This window comes from Heloderma suspectum, chromosome 2 (assembly GCF_057233095.1).
Source record: "Heloderma suspectum isolate Gila_16-S chromosome 2, 16-S_ref, whole genome shotgun sequence".
Classification (NCBI taxonomy): domain Eukaryota; kingdom Metazoa; phylum Chordata; class Lepidosauria; order Squamata; family Helodermatidae; genus Heloderma; species Heloderma suspectum.
In genome coordinates, this window is record NC_139459.1 from 71,033,921 (window position 1) to 71,054,435 (window position 20,515).

The window sequence follows — 20,515 nt, forward strand, 5'->3', positions numbered from 1 at the left end:
CATGCCTCCCTTTCTTGGCGCCACCGACCTTTTTGTCGAGTGAATGGGAGAAAGCCTGCACCGGGATCGCCCAAACGGTAGTGAGCAGCAAGAGAACCTTGGGAAGCGGAGGAAGGAACTTGAGCCCTGCCTGTATCGCAGCTGCAATTGAGTTGAAACCCACATTGGAAGCCTTCAGGAGAAAGGCAAGTATATGGGAAAAAGAGGGCCCCGCCTTTAGGGAGAAAGGCCACTGGGCAGAAAAAAAGAGGGCCCCGCCTTATGAAGAAGGTCAGTGTTGGTGGTATACGTATACAAAAGAACCTACTCCTTGCGGGTAGAAGGGGGGCCTGATCACACCCCCGAGTGGGCGCCAGTACCCAGCACGCCAGTACTCAGTAGGAAGCTGAGGAAGCTGGGGAAGCCGTTTTCCGTTCTGGTAAAAAGTGGGAAAAGTGGGTGGCAGGGACATATGGATGTAGTGGAGAGATTGATGATTGTGTGAGTGGCTACTGCGGTTTCTGACGCATACCGTTGACCGTCCGGGTGCCCAGGCCAGTAGCAAAGTGCGTGGTGTGAAAAATCCTCTTGTGTCGGCCAGTGAGACCCCTTACTCACTGACCAATTCCCATTCCCTAATTGTGTATGTCTTCAATTTAGGAGGGAGGCTATGGGTGGTGGGGGAAGCAAACCTTGCACCCCCTTGAGATGTATGTCAAACAAAGAAGGAAAAAGGTTTTTTTTAAAAAAAGATTCAGAATAGAGAGAGAAAACAGCAAAAAGCTCAAGGTCGAGCTGAGAGAAAAAAAAAAACAAGATCTGAGGCTGTTAATTAGAAAAATGTTGCAGGACAGTCTGGCTTTTAACAAAGCGTGGGAGCATGAGAGTGTAAGGCCGAAGAAGTAGCTGTTAGCCTAGCGCGCCGAGAGGGGGGGGGGGCAGGAAAATTGCCCACAACGTTCTGAGTTGTGCAACATCATCACCTCGCCTAATTGAGATGAAATCCCTAAGAAATGGAAACTGAAAATGAAGACCCAGAAGATGAAGGCAAAATAGAAAATAAAGGTGAAGAATCAGCCCCCAGAGCACAGGCTAGACCCCTCTTCGAGTGAAAAGTGTGCCATAAGACTGTCCCAAAGCAGAATGAAGCGGAGAGACCACGTTGAAGATCTCTGTCAAGGTAGCCGTGTTTAGCTTTGAACTGTGTTAAAATTGCATAGAGCCTGTAGCTACTGACCATCAGCTATATGATTTCTGAAGAGCGTAACCATTAAGCTTTTGCCGTGGGATTCCCTGCAATGAAGAAATCTCACTGATTTGAGTGTCCAGTGTTACACTGCCTAAGTGTGTGTGCTAAAGAGACCGAGAAACCAGACAGCATGTTCCTGGCCAAGCCAAAATCACGCTACTGCCATGCTCCTGGAAGCTGCAATAAACTGTGTAAGCTGGGAGACCCAACCTGATTGAGAAGAAAAGAAGATATTAGAGCAACTGTCTTAAAAAACAATGAGAACTGTGTAGCTGGCTGGCTGACGCTGTCAGTGATGTTACAACTTTAAATTAAGACTGTTTTCCTGTTTGAGACCCCAGCGAAGAAAGCTAACCCGAGTTATTTGTTGCCCGTGCCAAAGCAAGAATTTGGTGGCCCTGTACCTCATCGTGTCCTGTTTTGAGCTTGGGATTTACAAATACAAACAAACTGAGAAGCTTGCCTTTGAAGTCCTGCAAATCACCCCACTGCCTCCCCGAAGATTAATGGCTGCTTGAAAAATGCAAGTATAAGGCGATGCCCATCACCCCCCAGCGTCCTGAGTTTTGGCACTCAGTGTTTCAGTGCTTTCGTGTACCAGGTTAGAAGAGAAAAAAAAAAAGAGTAAGTTTTTAAAATGTCTGTGAGAGAACCTGACAGAAGTAAAATAAAATTTACAGAGGAGTTGCCCAGGTTAAAGCGTCACGGCTAGAGAGCTGAGCTGTGCCGCTCTGTTTAGACAGAGGCCTTGCTAAAAAGTTAAAGGCCCTTGTCTGTCAAAAGGGGTGTAGGGCCACACTTTCCCTTTTTAAACTCATGCAAAAGTAGAGAGCCTTTGCTGGAAACATCGCATCTTCATTGCCCAGAGCCTTCACTGTTTGCCTCCATCATCATCTGGGCTTTTTAGAGATACTCTGCACATGAACTAAAATTTTAAATTGTCAAAGACTTGCCATGGACAGTGCTGTGAAGCTTTTGATAAACTTGAACTCTCATCGCTGTGGACCATGTGTCTGTGTTTGTAGTCAGCTCAGTGTACAGCAGGCTAAGTTTGATCTGTGACTTTTAGATTTCCTTCTGCCAGAACTCATGCAGCATAGAGTTGCCGATGCAAAAATGGTGACCTAGAACTCTGCGTGTGTGGGTATGCCCGTCCCTTGATTTTAATGAGCCCTGAGCTTTCAGCCAGAAGACCAGTATGATTGCTGGATCTGCTCCATCATGCCTTACCATGCAAGAAGTGTTTTCCATTCATTGTGTTAAATTGCAGAAAAAGTTTGTTGTATATATTTTATGATTTCTTAGATATCATAAAGTATATGTGATATTTGCAGATTAGTGTTAGTTGCAACTCCAAATGATACTAAGTGTGGTTCCCAATAGATGACAAGAAAAGAAAGACAAAAGCAAGTAGAAAAGAAGGAATAGAGAAAGTAGAAGACAGAGAAGAGAGAAAAAAGAAAGAAAAGGCAAGAGGCAAAGAAAAAACATTTATAAAAAAGAAGCGTGGCCATAGTTGCCCCCATGATAAATTAAAAGCAGCTGATTGTGCCTGGAGCTTATTACCTGGGGTAAAGTAGCCACAATAATGTAATAGTTCTTTAAAATAAAGAAAATGTAACTAGAAGGAGAAGAAGAGCCTATCCCAAATGTATGTCATTGGGACTAGTGTAAGGCAGAAAGGTTTAAGTGAGTAAGTTTAACTTGAAAAAGACAAATAAAGAGACAAGGCTGGTGCATGGAGCAGAAAGTTTTATATAAAAAGTTTGAAACATGATCTGCAATACAGGCAGATCAGCAAAGAAAAAGAAAGCAAAAGAAAGAAAAAATTTGTCTTCCCATACTAATAAATAAAAGTGTTATCAAGCACTTTGGGAAGCGAAGTTGTTTACAGGAAGCTGTGCCTGAGAACCAAACACTTCTAGCCTATGCTAAAAATGCTTGCTAGTGTTGTGCTGCCTCATGGGTAACATGTATGGTATAAAAACCCATTTAGCCCAATAGCTCATGGTTCAGAGAAGCTGTCTGATCCAACAATTAAGTACGCCTGTGTGCTGTAAGTTACCCAATAAAGTCTCCTTGTAAGTAATCCCCCCCTCGCTGGAATCCCAAAACACAAGTTGGGCTAGAGCGCCTCACCCAGTATCAAACCCTGCTGTTAGAAGCCATGAAAGCAGGTATGAAGAAGTCAATTAATATGACCAAAGTGTCTAAAGTGCTGCAAGGTGCCACCGAGGCCCCAGAGCGTACTTGGAGCATCTTTCAAATGCCTATCGCCAGTACACCCCCCTCGACCCAGAGGCCCAAGAAGACGTAAACGAAAAAAGAAAAGAAGAAGACCCGGCAGAGGCAGAAGATTCTTAAAAAAGAACCAGTGTGCCCAGTGTGGACAAGATGGACATTAGTGGCATGAATGCCCAAATAAAATAAATCAAATACACAAAGGAAAAAACCAAAGAGGCCAGAATGGGCGAAGAGGGAGACAGCTTGAGAGGGGCCGTGATATTGACTGTGAGGGGCCGTGACATTGACTTCATAATTGACACTGGAGCAGCATCAAAAGCAAGCAAACGTTAGCCTTAAACAAAAAGTTCAAACACTGAGCAAAGTTCTTCAAGCCCAGCGCCGCTTTGTCTTAAAAAAATAAGCCATTCCCATCACAGAAGCTCATCCGTTCCAACCAAGAGTTAAAGTATGAGTTAAAGAGGGAAAAATAACCCTTTGACTCCCAGATGGAGAGGACTGAAAACTGTCATACTTTCCACCCCCGCAGCTATGAAAGCAGCTAGAATTAAACCCTGGATACATTGGACACGAGTCAAGAGAGCGAGAGGGGGAAAGTAGACCATAAACAGAAATCCTGAAAATCCTTTAAAAATCATTCTGAAAAAGCAGTAAGAAGACTCAGGCTAGACCTTACTGTGGACACACCGGGAAACTGTCCCCCTGCGTACGGTCAGACCTGCAACTGGAGAATTGAAGAAGGGGACTAGACCCTACTGCAGCTTGCCAGGTGAATAGCTGCCCAGCGTACGGTCAGATCCCAAAGAAGATCAAACATGCGTGTTGTAGTGTTAGTAGTGTTGCATTGTGTTTCCTTAATAAGGTGCAAAAAGGGGGGTCTGCCCCTGGAAGGAGAAGTTTGTCCCAGTGATTTGCTGATAATTACTGGCTTCACCTGGCTAACATCACGAGCATAAAACATTTTTGTTTGCCAAGAGGTATACCTGCAAACGGGCTTATTAGCTCTTGCCTAATACCTGTCTGTAGACATCCTGAGAAAATTCAAAAAGATACCATGTTAAAAGTTTATGGTGTAAGTTTAACTTATTCCCAAAATGCTAATTGGGGCATAGTTGCAAAGATCCTACCCCCTACAGAGTTCACTCTACGCACCCCCATCATTGCTGAAACAAATGCTACGTGTGCACAAATGCTTAATTGTCAAATTTTTTTTCCAGAAAATACAAAGCTATCCCTGGCCCCCTTCCACTGTAATAAAATTCAAAACATATCTTTTAATGATGCCCACATACTTTTGCCTCATGGATGGTTTTAGACATGTAATTCCCGCACTTGGTCATTCATTCCTGCCAACTTGTCTGATAACCACCCATGTTGCCTCAGCCGCCAATTAAACTGGTGCCAATTCTTCCCCTGTAGCCCGAGAAAATCCGTCAACGGCAGCCTCGAGCACTCCAACTAACTAAAAATTGTAATATGTCTCTGCGTTCCTTGTCTTATGCGCTGTTTAACCAATCTGTTTTATGTCTCAGCTAGTAAAACTGCTGCCCTCTACGCTCTAATAGCCCAACAAGAGGCTAAGTAATATGTATGTCACAAAAAGCTTTGTATGGTTATCAAAAATGCTATAATTGTAATGAAATTATGCATTTAAGGGGGGAATGTAGCAGCCATATCAGGGGTCAGACTAAGTAGCCTCATGCAGTCTCATGCTTCATGTTCTTGCTGAGCTATTTCTCCCTTGAATATATTGTTGTAAGCTGACGAGACACAGGAATTCCTTATCTTGTCAAAGGTCATACAATTGTATATCTTGTTCTCTGCTGTTCTCTTCTGTTCTCTCCTTATCATGGCTACCCTATAACCCAGTTCTTGTATTATAAACAATAGTGCTAAGAGAAGAAATGTTGAGGATTGCAACCCCATGCGGGAGGGGGAGGAGGAGCCGTTTCATATGTGTCACAATGTCTATAAAACCAATGTGCTAATGTAAATCGGGGCTTCTGGCTCTTTGGAAATGATTCCAGCCTTAAGCCCGCGCGTTAAATAAAGAATCTCTTTTTCCTTCACTCCGTGGTCTCTCTGACTCTGGGTTCTGCAACACATCTAAGGCTTTCCAGGCCAAAATACTATAAAAATGCTAGGTGCTAGTCCATATTTTATAATTTGCATCTAACAGCAGAGTTGTTGATGACATTATTGTTATGATTATGGTTAATATTTGTATCCCATCTTTCCTTTTTTCAGGTTGGCACACATGAGATTATCCCTTTTTTTCCCAACCAAAACCCCTGTAAGGTAGATCAGGCTAAGGGAGCTCACTGTGATTTGAACCCAGATTTTTACAGTCCAAATACAACACTATCTGCTCCAGTATACTTATATTTTGTTGTACTGTCGATAGAGTATCAGTAGAAAGTCTAATCCCTATTGCTTTGGAAAGAGCATTTAAGTACATTAGTTGGGTGATTTGAAATTATATTAGTGTCACTTGGAAGTGGTTATCTACATTTCAGTTTTAGATATCTGTTTATAAATGGGCTTTGCATACTACTTCCCTTGGTAAATCGATCAGGGTTTCTATGAGTTCAACCAGCGGTTAGCTCCATATTTACATCTAGTTAACTCCATGTGTTGGTGACTCAGAATGCTGCGTTAAAACTTTTAAACATAAATGCAATAACTTTCATGTGACTTTGCGTAGCCAAACTTACTCTGGCATGTTATTTGCATGTTGGGACTGGGGTTGTAGAAAAGAGAGGCAGGCTGATCTGATCATTTGATGCGTATGATTATTTGCTTCCCCTTCCCTTTACCCTCTATCCTACTGGTATTTTTCTAATTTTGGCATGGGTCATAGAGGTATACCCCTGCAAGAAACCTGCAAAATTTCAGGTGGATAGGAGTAGGGGATAAGGAATTATGATGTTTGAAATACAGTTTAAGGCTTTTTCATAGTGAAGCCTTAAACCCGTCTTCTCCTTCCACCAAAGCACAGCAATTGCAGCCCATGGTACAATGTTCCATAGGATTAGAAGGTGGACCTGTCAGTCACTCAGCCACACTCCCTACCTCCTTCTACAGCATTTAGAGACACCAAACCAAAATATGTTATTTTGAGACATGAAATCTGCCCGGTTTTGCTTGGGCTTCAGTCTTTATCTGAATTCAGTGCACATGTATGCATGCAAACTTAGAATTGATTTACATTTTACCAGTGTTAAAAGTGAAATAAAGAATTCCTCTGAGCTTATGCAGAAGGCTTTTTTCTCATCACTGAGCATTTACACCCTCACCCTCCCCATTCTGTTCCCTTCAACACAACAGTCTTTCCTCATTCTTCCATCCTCCAGCAACTCTCCATAAAAACAGATGTCTTGTTTTTGTTTTGTGGAGTTCTCCTCTACCTCCTCCTTGTTATGTGCAAACTCTTACCGTCTCCTTCTCCCCATAACTTAAGTTGTGCCAAGACTTCACCAGGATTCATCCAATGAATCTGTTTTTAAAACTAGGGTTAAGTTATGGAGAAACTCTGAGCATGTACTAAGTGCCTTTCCCTCATCACTGAAGCTAGAGTCCATGCAAAAAGAAAGAAGGAAAACACAGATAACAAAACATGCATAGAATGGGGCTGAAAGGGTAGACAACTCAGTGGATTGTAATTAGGTGGACAGTTTATTAAGCCTGCTGTACCATGCTGACAACTCAGGACAATTTCTGAATAAATATGTAGAAGATCAGGCTGCAGATCTCCCCGCAAAAGTAACGTGCTGGAATCTTAGGTACAGTTTTCTGTACGTAAGCCCCATTTAACATAATGGGACTTACTTCTGAGTAGACATACACAGAATTGCACAAGTGAGCTGTATATCTCCCCTCCACCCGAAGAATTTTAACTCCTATTTTTATTCATAGGAACGTGGGAAGCTGCCTTATACTGAGTCAGTCAACACTGAATGGCAGTGGTTCACCATGGTTTCAGGCAGGATTCTTTCCTACCCCTACCTGGAGATTCCGGGGATCGAACCTGGGGTCTTCTGCATGCCAAGTATGTGCTCTGCCACTCTGCCCTTCCTATTGCTGGATAATGGCGACTGACAAACAAAACAGCCCCCAAATTCCTTCCTCTGCAACCATGCGAACCCACTTTTCTCAAAGACCTGGGGGAGGGGGAGGAGGAGAAAAACAAATTCTCTTGTCTGTATAAAGTCAAATACAATTCAGAACGTCTGTTTCCCACCAGCTTCCCCGCTTGAGAATTCCCCAAGACTTGTTCTGGATAGAATAAAGAAGAGAAAGAAAGCCCAGGATAGAGGAGGGAAGAAGAGGAAAAGAAGAATTGTGACTGGAAATGGAGTGGGGGAGAGAGGCTCCTTTCAGAGGGGTAGCACTTCAGAGGAATTTACAAGGGTGTGGAGGGTGTGTGAGGGTTGCACATACTTAAATTAACTTTATGAGGTGAGGTGGCTCAGGGCTTTTCTTGCTTTTTTAAAACTGTAGAACCTATTTAAAAGCCCCAGCACTTCCTGGATCATGATGTCACATAGTCCTAACCCTCCTTTTGCAATAATCTGCCTGCAGCTATAGGGGAGAAATTAAAGTGGAGGGGGAGAAAAAGGTTTGTGGAGGCTGATTAAATTCTTTGGTCTGCTGAAGCTACTGAACATCTGCAGAAGCCAATGGTTCCAGTTTGGGGCAATATTATCAGATGCTGTGTGAAATTGCAGTATTTCACAGGGAGCTCTTCCTGCCCTTCCCCCTCCAACTTCAAAATTCATTGCAAGCAAGCTCCTGGCAGTGGGCATGTAAGAGTAGAAAGGTAGGAAGAGAGATAAAACAATGTGCAGACTGTGGAAGGAAAGTTGGCAGTCTCCCCTCTAGATTAAAAGGTTGGTGCCTTCATGCTACACGCCCCAATAGCCTGCTATAAGGGAGTGAGTCCTAAGGTCTCCTAGTAATTGCAAGGCTGCTGAGCTCAGAAGGAAGAAGCAGGCTTCTATTAAGGGATTAATAAATCCAAAGGTAGACAGAAGTACAAAAAAAGTAAATAAAGTGGGGGGGGGGACTGCAAAAAGCCCCAGCCAACGAGGACGTAATGGTCTCCTGGAGCCACTCCATTTGGAAGAGAAAAACAGAAATCCAGTTGGCGAGAGAGAGAGAGAGAGAGAATGAACTGGATTGCTTTAGCCCCTAATAGCTAATGGTATTCTGGTGGAAGTCATGGCTGGCTGGAACCCTGAACAGGAGTACAACCACAGTCTCCCATATCAGCCTTCCTGGGTCTTAAGATCTTTAGGGGAGACCCTTCTTTTGATACTGCTGCCTTCAGGAACATGTTTGGTGGCAACACGATAGAGGGCCTTCTTGGTGGTTGCTCTCAGACTGTGGAACTCTCTGTGAATGGAGGCTAGGTTTGCTCCCTCTCTGTTGTCTTTCTGCTGGCAGGCAAAGACGGTTTTATTCAAGCAGGCCTTTTGCATTTAAGCAGGTCTGTTGGGGTGGGTGCTGTTATGCTGTTATGGCTGTGTTTTTTGTATTTTGATGCATTGCTTTATTGTTTTAATCAAGTTTTATTTATGACTGTAAGCTGTCTGGAGTGCCACTTTTCTCTGTAGAAAGGGCAGGGTACAATCAATCAATCAATCAATACTTTTATTAAGATGTGAGGAGATACTGCAACTATTTGTTGCCGGTCCTGCTTGTTTACTTCTCTTGCCAATCCTCCCTGTGCCAACCTCATGTTCCATAGGTCAGTGTGTACGCAGAGATTCTTGCTTGCAGTTAAAACAAGAAAGAGTCTTGTTACAACTGTATGCGCAAGTTGTTTTCTGCATTTGAGGATCTGCGGATTGGAGTACTAATCCCAACACAAGCATTAGAAGATGAGAAGGATCATTCAACCCCCTTCAGAAAACCATGCACAGGGAAGGAATATCAGAAGAAGACAACAATGGCTCCTTCTAAGCTTCCTTAGTTGTGGGAATAGCTTATTTTAGGAAAGATAGGGCAATGATGTTGGACTCATTCCTATATGTTTAAGATGGATCAATGAAATTTCTCTGACAGGATATTCAACCCATATAGATTTTGCCTCTACCTGCCTCTAGATTCTGCCACTCTCTGGACCTGCACACACACAAGGGGTCATCCCACAGTTTGAGAACCAGTGGCTTAAGGCCTAAATTCCAGAACTTTGTAGTGCAAGATAATAAACGTCTCTGCACCATGCTTACCTTTATTCTGCCCCAAGGCTTGGGTGTGAGTGGGGTCGTCTGCTGCGTTCAGTTTGTTACAACCACATCTCAGATCCATTGAACAGTAATCCTTTGGATCCATCACAAAGCTTGAGAGTTCCATGAGCCAGGAGCTGTTGATATCATCTGCTTGTGTTGAGAGGAATCCCTCCTCCCTCCTTGGGACACTAACATCTTGTGTTACTTGGGCCTGGTGCTTAGTAACACATTTCCAGGGTGGGTGGCCTCTGTTCCCCTGTGGTCACTCCGGACCTGAGGCAACAGCAACAAGAGGGCTGGGGAAAGGATGATCTACGTTCTTCTTCCCCTAATGTCTCCAACAGCCTCTTCCACTGAGAATCCCAAGGGTTAAGAACTGCCCAGCTTCCCATTGAGGCCTGCAAGACTCAACAAATGTTGAGTGCAGATGAAGAGTCCTGATGAAACTGTAGTGAAAATGTTTAAGACGTTTCAAGATTCTTGCCTAATATTACTATGTTAAAGTGCTTTGAGAACTTTTCCTTGAAAGATGATACAAATATTATAAATCAGTTGATCACAAGCCTCTTTTTAGAGATGATAGAACAAGTGATTGGGTGTTAGTTTCTGTTGCATATTTTGTTTCTGGTTGAAGAAACTGTATGCTTTGGCAAGCATATTCTTTCATTTCAAAGCTACTGTTTTAAAAAGCTAACAGTTGGCTTGCAGGAACATTATCTTCTCAGCATCCTGAGTGTGTTTGGTGACTCAGCCTTTTGAATGTTAGAATGTGTGCCATCTGGAAACTTCTTGAAAAGCTGTTCTGCTGTCTCATAACATTGATATAAATTAGAGTATATGCCACTGAAGTCATATAGGTTACTCCAGTGTTAAAAGAAAGGCAGTTATTTTTAGTGATGGTGCTGAAGAGTGAATTAAGGTTGGGGAGAGTTGGAAATTAACTCCCCCAGTTTGGGAACTCTGAGCTCATGATGAGCTGAGCTCAAACTCCCTGTGAAGTCTGAGTTTGTAATGGGTTCTCCTGGTAAGAGCAAGCTGTTCCTGCCTTTGGTCTCCCCTTTGCCAAAATGTGCACTTGCTAAGGTGGGGGACCAGTGGCAGAGAGTGCTGGTGCTGAAGACCTCATCTTTAAGATCTGGATGCTTGCAGGGAGTGCCAATAATGCCTGAGATCATTCCAGTACTTCCCAGCACAAAGGATTCAACCAGGAGGCACAGGCAGTGGCTTGATTTAGGGTTACTTGAGGGTTGTCTAACCGTCCAGCAACCTCTGCTGCCTGGGTTTGCACAACATGAAAAGCCATGGCGAGCTGGGTGCCCACGGGCGCCATGCAGAAATGGTGCCCACTGGTGCTGGGGAAAATGTGTATAGCCCCTGCAGGTAGATTAAGTCACGGTGGGCTGTTGTGTCCTACAAACCAGGTCTATACGTTGACTGCAGCAAGAATATTGTATGCAAACACTGAAGAGGGCAAATAACATCTTTTAGGCAAGAATGGTTGGATAAAATATGGGATCTTGCTATGATGGCTAAATTAACACATTATAGCAGAACAGCAGGGAAAAAAACCCAGAGGGAACAGATTTACAGAAAATTGGATGTTTTATTTTTGTAGAAGTAATATATCTAGTTGTTCCATTTTGTTTTTCAGTAACCTGATATAGTTATTTATAAAACAATTATGGATATATAAAGAAGAGAAAATTGTTTATCCACAAGGACCATCTGGCACAAAAAGTCCGACCATCTCCCTCTCTTTCTAACCTTCAAGATGCAATTGCTAGCTTTAATCACCCCTTTCGACAACATCCCTTTGCTTCCTGTGACTCACCTCATTGGCCAGTGGCTTTTTCACTGTCAGTCATCCTCCCCTCCCCTTTCTGAAACTCACCCAATAAAAATAAGGATTGTTCAGTCTACTTTGTCTTTTGTCCTTGGTGCACAAACTCATGCTTTGGCATGCAGAAGGAGAATTCCCCTCTCAGGTAAGTTACCGAAGTTAGGATTTCCTTAGTCAGGAGTGGGGAACGTGTAGCCCTCCAGATGTTGTTAGTCTGCAGCTCCCATCAGTCTTTTCCAGCAGAGCTAATGGTGAGGGACACGACTGAACGACTGAACAACAACAAATGGGAATTTCAGTCCAACAACATCTGTAAGGCCACACAATCCCTATCCCTGTCCTAAGGGTAAAAGCAGAGTTAGAGAATATTGTTCTGTTTATTTTTTTTCTGTCCTTTCCCTACTTTTTAAATTTTGACTCCTAATACAAGGTACTTGGATTGATACTTGGGAAAGGCTTTATAGCCTCCTAAACTGGCTTGTTTATGAGCTTACCTACTGTCCATGTTTCCAAGGAGGAAACATATATATACATATATAGTAGCTTTGAAGTCCCTCCAGTCTCCAATCCAGGAAGAAATTGTAGGTGGTGGCAACGTGCTCAGAAGTAAATTGACATTGGGCATTTCTCGACCTGTTCTCCCTTGAGAGGAGTAAGATGTGAGCATGTGCCAGATTGTTACAAAGGAAAAAAGGAATTTTGTGATCCATGCATGCCTTTATTTAGTAACTTGGTTTGACTGCTACTTAGAAACTATGACTATATTTAAATTCTTTAATGTAGTTGCACCCAGCAAATTTCACCTTTAATCTGGTTAGTTGGTGAGTTCACACATAATGGTAAACCATAATTTAAGGTTATGTGCATGAGCAGGAATATGCCCACACAAAGTGCTGGACTTGAGCACCCTGCACCTCCTCCCAGCCAGGAGGAGAAGTAAACCAGGATTTAGTTTCACTTTAGCAGATCCCTGGCTTGTCATTATATGTAGTTTAAAATAAGCTCTAGTCAGTTGCTTCAAACTCTGGATTGTTTTTGTGGCTTGGTTAGTTTACTAGAGTTTGTTTTCATCCACTATTCCTGATTTGCATGTAATGACAAACCAGGAATCTGCTAAAACAAAACTGAAACTCAGTTTATTCCTCCTTAGGATTTCAGGGGAGTAGGAGCATGCAGGCTCATTTCTGTTTGTGCATGTATAACACTAAATTACGGCATACTGTTACATATGAACACTTCCCTGCTGAGTCAATTGATCAATTTATTGCTTTAGTTAACAGACCTTGCTTAAATCAGATTTTTCTCATTTTATATATACTTTTTTAAAGTCAATTTTAAGCCTACTTCTGATTTCGGTCCCTCCCTTCTACAGATAAGAATTCAGGGTGTCCAGAAGTTGAGGAAATATATTATAAATGAGATGCATCCTTGGACATGTGTGTGTGTGTGTGTGTGCATGCTCGCACATGGATAGGGAAAACTTTCTCATCCTTTTTTTAATCAAAGAATTTGTCAAGATTTGATTTGTAGTATGTGGGGAATTCTAGTCTGTTTGGTTTTTGACAGGTGATGCAAGGCTGCTCTGTTTTATATAAGTTTCTGTACTTTTCCTTCTGTGACTTTCTTCTTCAACTTTATTTGTAATTACCAAGGGACACTGTGAAACAGATGTCTTGTACAGAATTTTATAAGCTCCCTCTTTGCTTCTAAGCAAATGTTAAATTGCACCTGCTATGTTTGACTTGCATTTCACGCTGCTTGTTTTCCCATAATTACGTTCTGTGTTGCGTGATAGCTTGTTGATCAGACTGCATGGCTTGGATTGTGATGCTTTTCTCAGATGTCTTGGGCCAATCACTTAATTTACTTGTATCTTTATTAGCATGTGAAATTTGGCGCAATACTTGCATATGTTTAGGGATCTCAGTGATCTTAACACAATGATGGCTCATGTGTGGATGGGAGACATTGTAAGAACATTAGTCTCTCCTTCCCCCCCACCTCTCAGGTTGAATGTTTAGGTTTCTGAGAAGGAGATACTTCACACTCTTTGCTAAATACCCACATTGTAATAGCTGTTCTAGGTGAAATCTTTGGACATACATGATGACAATCTATTCCATGCACAGCTGCTGTTTAGCTATCAGTCCTGGCAGCTGTTTTTGACCTCCCTGTATTACGGAGAAATCTGGTAACCTTTCTTCCCTTGGCTCTGCTTACTATTTGTGGAAAATACTGAATTTTGAATTTTAATTTTTTTAAAAGAAATGTATTTAAGGACTCCAGGCAAAATAGAACTAGGAGTATTGTTGTAGTCACTGTCTTGGAGACAGCGGGGGTGGTGTGTGGGTGTTAGTGAATGTAAAATTAAGGCATTACTTGAATGAATTCATAGGAAGCTCATCAGGATGTGCACATCGTTTCTTGTCCCTTTTCCCCTCAGTGCTATAAGAAGCAGTCATTTAGCTGCTGCTAATCCCCATGACTCGTTTATCTGAAGAAGACCCTTTATCTTGTCATTACCTGAGGTGTGTGAAATGAGCTGATCATCCCAACTCCTGGCAGACCTCGAAGCAAAATTAGGCGCTGTATCCATGGTAATGCAGTGAGCAGTTTTTTAAGTAGCCATTTAATCCATTGATATAAAATCGACCTGCCGGTGGACTCTGAGCAGCCTGTTTTATTATCAGACAGATTGTAATTTAAAATTGCTGTGCCATGTGTAGATACGAGCCTGTTTAAAAGGAGTCAGACATTTTATTTGGGAGAATCTTGGATGCAGATAGGACAGATATTAGTTGCAACGTTGTATATAATACTGCCTCAAGATTATTTTGGTATACAAGTTAAATTTGCATCTATTCTCCCTTGTCTCTGGTGGTTTCTTTACTCAGTTTGTTTTCCAATGTAGCATCAAATCCAGCAAGTTGTAGAATTATGTAGTTGAAGCTTCTTTTAAATATCCAATAACAAATGTGTCTGCCAGTTTGGTCAATTACTGAACAGATCACCAGGGAGGATATTCAACTTTCAGTTCACATTGGCCTGTGGTATACCTTAAAGTCTTTGGGAGAAAGCCTTGGGTGAATGCAAGTGAACAGCTGAGATGGCAAATCATAAGTATCCATGAATGCGATGAATGCATTGATATGACCCAGGAAATTGTTAATGCAGTACACCACACACCTCCTTTCACATTTCAAGAGAGTGGGGAGAGGTGGTGAGCCGCAGTTCCAGCACTTGGTTGTGACATATCAGAGCTTTCCTAGGTCAGAACGATAATGGGTGACTTCAGTGCCTTCGCTGTTCACCTGAATTGGTGACCTCTGCATGCCTGTGGTTATAAATGTGAAAGATGGTTTCTGGCATTATATCTTAAACAGACACACTCAAGAAAAACACAAAGATGCATTCAGGATATGTTGAAGTTACTTTGGCCAAGAAATGGGATATAACTCTTACGGAATATTAAGATGTGGGACCTGCAAGAAAGTATTACAGAGTGGAGTATTTCTGTTCAGGATTCCAGACACTCCATTTCTCTCATTCGCCCTTCCACACCCATTTTCCATCCACCCACCCACCCACATGCCTGCACCCACCCGTTTTCCACCCACTCACCCCACATGATTGGTCAGCATTCCACGACCACAAGGCTGTTTGGGGGGTTGTTCCTTCTGTGCATTTTTCTGTACTTCTGCAAACCTTGTTGTTCCCCAAGTCTGATTATACCCTTCTCACTTATGTGGATGGTGTCATTTTGACTATAAGCATTAGCATTTAGACTTGAATCTCTGTTAGTATAAATAACACTTCAGTGTCTAGAATACCAACTGTACTGTATACTTTTATGATAAAATTTATGGTAAAGTGCTCAAGTTGAGTATGAAGGATTCTTGTCATAGCAGCATTTTATTTTGATATAGCGGTTTTTATCATATACTCTCAGTTTTTAGTAGATCTAGTTTGTTTTTCATTTGTTTTGCTTGACTTATCGAGAGCTGTCCGTCCCCTGGTTGGCATCAGGTAATGCGTGCAGGCAACGAAACAACCAGGGCACTCTAATCTGCAGATAGGGATCCTTAAATAGGAACGTTGGTCTCTATTTAGGAATTTGTAGCCTGTCTTCTAATTAAGGGCCCGACTTGGGCCACATGACACAATTGCACTTCCAAAAAGTCAGTAATGTCTGTAAAATAGTGCAAAATGTAACAGCTCCAATTCATGTTACTCCACAGGCTGTCTGAACCATAACCATTTTTACAGCCCTCCTAAATGTTCTGGGTTTGAGGTAACTAGGCCCTCTCCTCTGAGGGAGTTCCATCACCGAGGATGCAATATTTATTTCATTTCATTTCTGTACCGCCCAATAGCCGAAGCTCTCTGGGCAGTTCACAAAAATTAAAACCACAGGGTGCAGCATAAAACAATATAAAATATGAAAGCTTAAAACCATGATATAGCAGTGCAACTAGAATTATTCTTTGAAAATACCAGCTTATCTGTTTGTGGTAGACAAGCATCATACAAAATTCCCCTGGAAGATATAAGGTGGGTAGATGGGGCGTGGGGAGAATGACATATGAGAATGTCATTCATATGAGAATGACAGTTAAAGTCTTTGCTGTTTTATTCAACATCATGCACTCACTTGAAAAGGCATTCTAGATTAGGGATTGGGTATACCTCGAAGGGCTAAAAAGAAATAGGTGGGACTTGATTTTATTATATTAGATTTTAGACCTGTTGCCCAGTTTAACTGTTTTTGTTGCTTTTAAACTCTCCAAAAGTATTAACGTTTTGGGCTGAAACTGCAAACAGGCAGGCAAGTTTCATTAAAGTTACTAAAGTTTAATAATTAATTTTACCCAATAAATTTGATACAGCCAAAACCCCATCTAGCATCGAGTACTTAATCTACAAAGGATGGGTGATTTAATTTCTGATGGTTTGCTTTTCCCTCCCCTTGTTTCTTAGGATAAGAAAGATAAAGTTTCCAGGTTTGATACCATTCGGCACTCCATTGCTGGAATGATAAGATCTCCAAAGTCTATGCTAGGCTCCTCATCGGTAAGTGCACAGGTATTGTATTCTTATGTGTTTTTTTAATGGAAATAGTTTTCTTCCACTATAATCTGTGCATAACTACACAACTGGTAGTTGCTGCAGGGAGCATTAGCATTAAATTGAACAGTTGTTAGATAATGTTAGGGATGGATATATCAGTCAGTTTTGCATGTGTTCATTCATAAGTGTGTTCTATTCCTTTCCTGAATCAATCTGCAATTTAAAAAAAACATACACATAAAAATGGAAATATGCATTATTTTTAACATTTTCCCCCCACAAAATCACATTTTTGTATGCATTTTCAACCTAAAAGGCCAAAAACTCTCACAAAATTCCGAGAAGTGCAAAAAACGAAGGATAACTACATTCTAGTCCACGTACTAGTCCAGGAAGTGTGAATCAGGTTGGGTTGCTTAAAAATGAGGACCAGACAAAATCTGTTTATCCATGTAAGATGTAGCCAAAATAAGACTCATTCATATGGTGAGGTAGCCACAGTATTTTCTGGTTTCTGTCAGTCATTATTATGGTGCTGTACCTCCAAAGTGCTCAGGACAGTATACATGATTCTCTTCATACCTGTTACATCCTCACAACAACCTCTTAGGGCGCGATCCTGTGGGTGCTAGAGAACAGCTAGATGACCATTGGATATTTTTTGGTTTTCGGGAACCGACCTTGGAGCCCACACTCTGAAGTCAGTTCCCAGAAAACCACCTCCCCGTCCCCACTGCCTTGTAAGAGGTGCAGTTCATCCCGGGCTCTGTGCTTGTAAGAGCAGCGTGGAACAAGGGAAAGGGGGACATTCCTGGGGGAGAGGTAGGGACCGCAGAAGCATTTTTTTGATACTTCCTATGTGCTGGCCAGCCGGCCCCCCACTCCCACTCTGAAGTGCTACAGCTGGACAGCTGAAATTGACCGTCTAGCTGCTAATGCAGGGTGGCCAGAATGTGGAGGAGAAGATCCCCTCCGTGCTCTGCCCACCTATCCCCATAAGTCCCTTAAGGTAGGTTAGGCTGAAAGGTAGAGACTGGTCCAAGGTAGCCTAGCAGGTTTCGTGGTTTAGAGGGGATTTGAACCTTGGTTTCTCTGGTCTTAGCCTAATGTTCTAAATACTGCACTACACTAGCTCTCATGTACTGGACTAGGAGCTTGAGAATGTTTTCAATTTTTTAAAAAATTATTATTTTGAGTTTATTCTTATTAAATAACTAGCTCAGTTGTTTCATGGTTTTTAGCATTTTCAGCACAGTGAGTTCCACACTTAGACACATAAGAAACTAAATTTATCTGGTGGTAATCATCCAGTAGAGATGTAAGGTCTTGTGCAGAGTACTTGTTGAGTACTTCTGTATAGTGGTGGAGTAGTCTCCATGGGGACTTCTGCTACTGTGTTGGTGGAGCTCTTAGTTCATGAAACTTGTAACACTAGCATTTAAAAGTAAACCTAGCTTGTAATATGGCCTGTTGTGCAGGTAGTTATTTATTTGTCCTAATTGAAAGAGAGGAATATGGTTTGAAATACAACAAAATGACAAACTGGATGAGAAGAGAACTTTTTGCGATAGGGGAGAATCTGTATTGGATTGGTGCTTTTTAACATTCTTACAGTGCAGAACAGAGAGAAATCTCCAGCTTGAGTATACGCATAACTGATAACACAGACGTTATCTGGCTGATTTCTCTCACCCATTCATATTACTGAAAAGACAGTTATGTAGGTTATAGCTTTTGTAGTATACTAACCAAATGAGAGACAAAATATATTTTGTTATTGGACTGAAATCTGTTGGGATGTCTATGAAACTACTCAAATAACTTTGTTCAGTGGATAAAGCTAAGCACAGTTTTCTTTTAGGTAAAATTGTTTTATGTTAGAATAAATAAACTGCAGAAAACAAACCCTCAGACGAAACTTCTTTTGGACATGAGCAAACCAAATAGGCTGAGACACCTGAGTTAGCAGCAGCAGGAAGAAGCCAATTCACTGCATTTTGGCTTGGTTTGTCAACTGGTTAGAAAGCTATAAGGTAGTAATTTGTCTGAGAGAACCTAATTTGATCTTGTATCTTTGCCCCTTACCTTCTAGGATGAATGAGAAGCAGGGGGAGAAACAATTTCAAGGCAGCTTTTAATATTTTGCTGTCTTTCTGAGAAAGATTTAGCCCACCAAAAGCAGGCTATTCATTTCATTTCATTTATTATATTTTTATACTGCCCCATATCCGAAGCTCTCTGGGCGGTTCACAAAAATTAAAAACCATTAAAAATTGAAAACGGTTGACCTAAAAACATATAAACAGGTAGCACACACAGAGAGACAATATATATCTAAAAATGATTTTTAAACAATCAACCAAAGACAATCCAGGACCAGATTAAAAACTTATGATATACAGCCAAACGCTGAATATCTATAAACAAATGTCGTGTGATTGTTTAACATGTGTAATGTTCAGTTATGACATGTCTTATGGGAGAAGTGTCAGAGCACAAACTTTTAGTGCCAAAGGGGGCCCAAGTTCAAACCCTGGCATCTTTCCCTGAAAAGCTCAGGTAGCAGGTGATGAGAAGGACCTCTGCCTGACATCTTGGTGAGCTGTACTGGTCTGGATGGACAAATAGTCTGATCAGGAAGCTGATAAGGCACGTCCTATGCTCTATTTCTTTTTTAGGTGAAAAGGCCATAGCTTAGTGGTAGAGCAGATGCTTTGCATACAGAAGGTCCCCCAAGATCAATCTATGCCATCTCCAGGTAGGGCTCAGAAAGATTCCTGCCTGAAACCCTGGAGAGTTGCTTCCAGTCAGTGTTGACAATACTGAGCTAGATGGACCCATGGTCTGACTCAGTGTAAGGTAGCTTCCGATGTTCTGAAGGAGAATGAGTAGCCTGAAGGATTCTTACAATTCACATCTATGATCCTCAGTTTAGTGAACTTCGGGACTATAGTTCATTTCAATAAAATGGACCCCCTTACACTTGGGGGGAAATGGAGCTGAAGTGCTAAGATGTTCTTATGTGGTGGACTTGGGATGGGTTTTACTTTCATCAAGCCCTACTTGGGTGTGATTCCCTGTATGTGATTATGATCATGAGGACAGAGGGCGGGGCTGCACACACTGGCCCCCGCCCCTATGTCCTTGAATCTAGGAGTCTGCTTTATACATGTGGGATCAGGTTTAAAACCCTGATCAGGCAGGGTTTCCAGTCACACGGGGAGCCTATATGTGTTCATCAGGTTTGCCCTTTACAGACAAGCCCCTAATATATGGACAATATGGGGGTGGTGCCAGCAGGGCACATGATGGCAGGAACAGCGTGCATGGTCCTGCTCTCTTAATGCAGTCTTAATCAGGTGGAGGGAATAAAATCTGAATATAAATGTCATATCTGAAAAGATCTGACAGATAAGAATAAACTTCTCACAAGTTGGTGATGATTTTTTGCCTTGCCTTGAAGAGTGTGTTACAGCTTGCTCACACACACACGCCATACTTTTCAGTGTACTCTTAACTTATAACATAGAATGGATTCAGACAGTTGCATAGGGAAGAAGCCATCATGGCTTCTCCTCCTGCCCCCTCATGTGCTGCACGCTTGCCTGCCATCTGCACAATTCCCGGCAATGCATCGTGGGTTGGCGTGTTTTCCAAACCTGGTGCATGACACGGTGGGGCTGGCTTTGTACCCACCCTCCAACCCATGACTTGCAAGTGATGACACGCCAACCCATGCCAATGGTGGACGCACGTGGGCGGGTGTGGTGGGGAGAGGCCATGGTGACATCTTTCCCCTACGCAATTTTTTGAAGACCCCCACAGAGTTGGATTCAGAATCATACTTATTATACTCCTAAACAGCTTCGAGCCAGGTTACCTGAAGGATCATCTCCCATATAT

General features: G+C 42.1%; 1 protein-coding gene across 3 annotated transcripts in view; it reads left to right on the forward strand.

Annotated features, from left to right (window-relative positions):
• FER (FER tyrosine kinase) overlaps window positions 1–20,515 on the forward strand; it is a 223,864-nt gene that overhangs the window by 67,741 nt on the left and 135,608 nt on the right. For 2 of the 3 annotated variants that reach the window (XM_084833846.1, XM_084833847.1), the window contains exon 11: window positions 16,523–16,615. In XM_084833846.1, the coding sequence (XP_084689972.1) occupies window positions 16,523–16,615 (93 nt within the window). Of the gene's footprint in view, window positions 1–16,522; window positions 16,628–20,515 lie in introns of all 3 variants that reach the window. The other variant, XM_084833845.1, reaches the window with a different exon arrangement.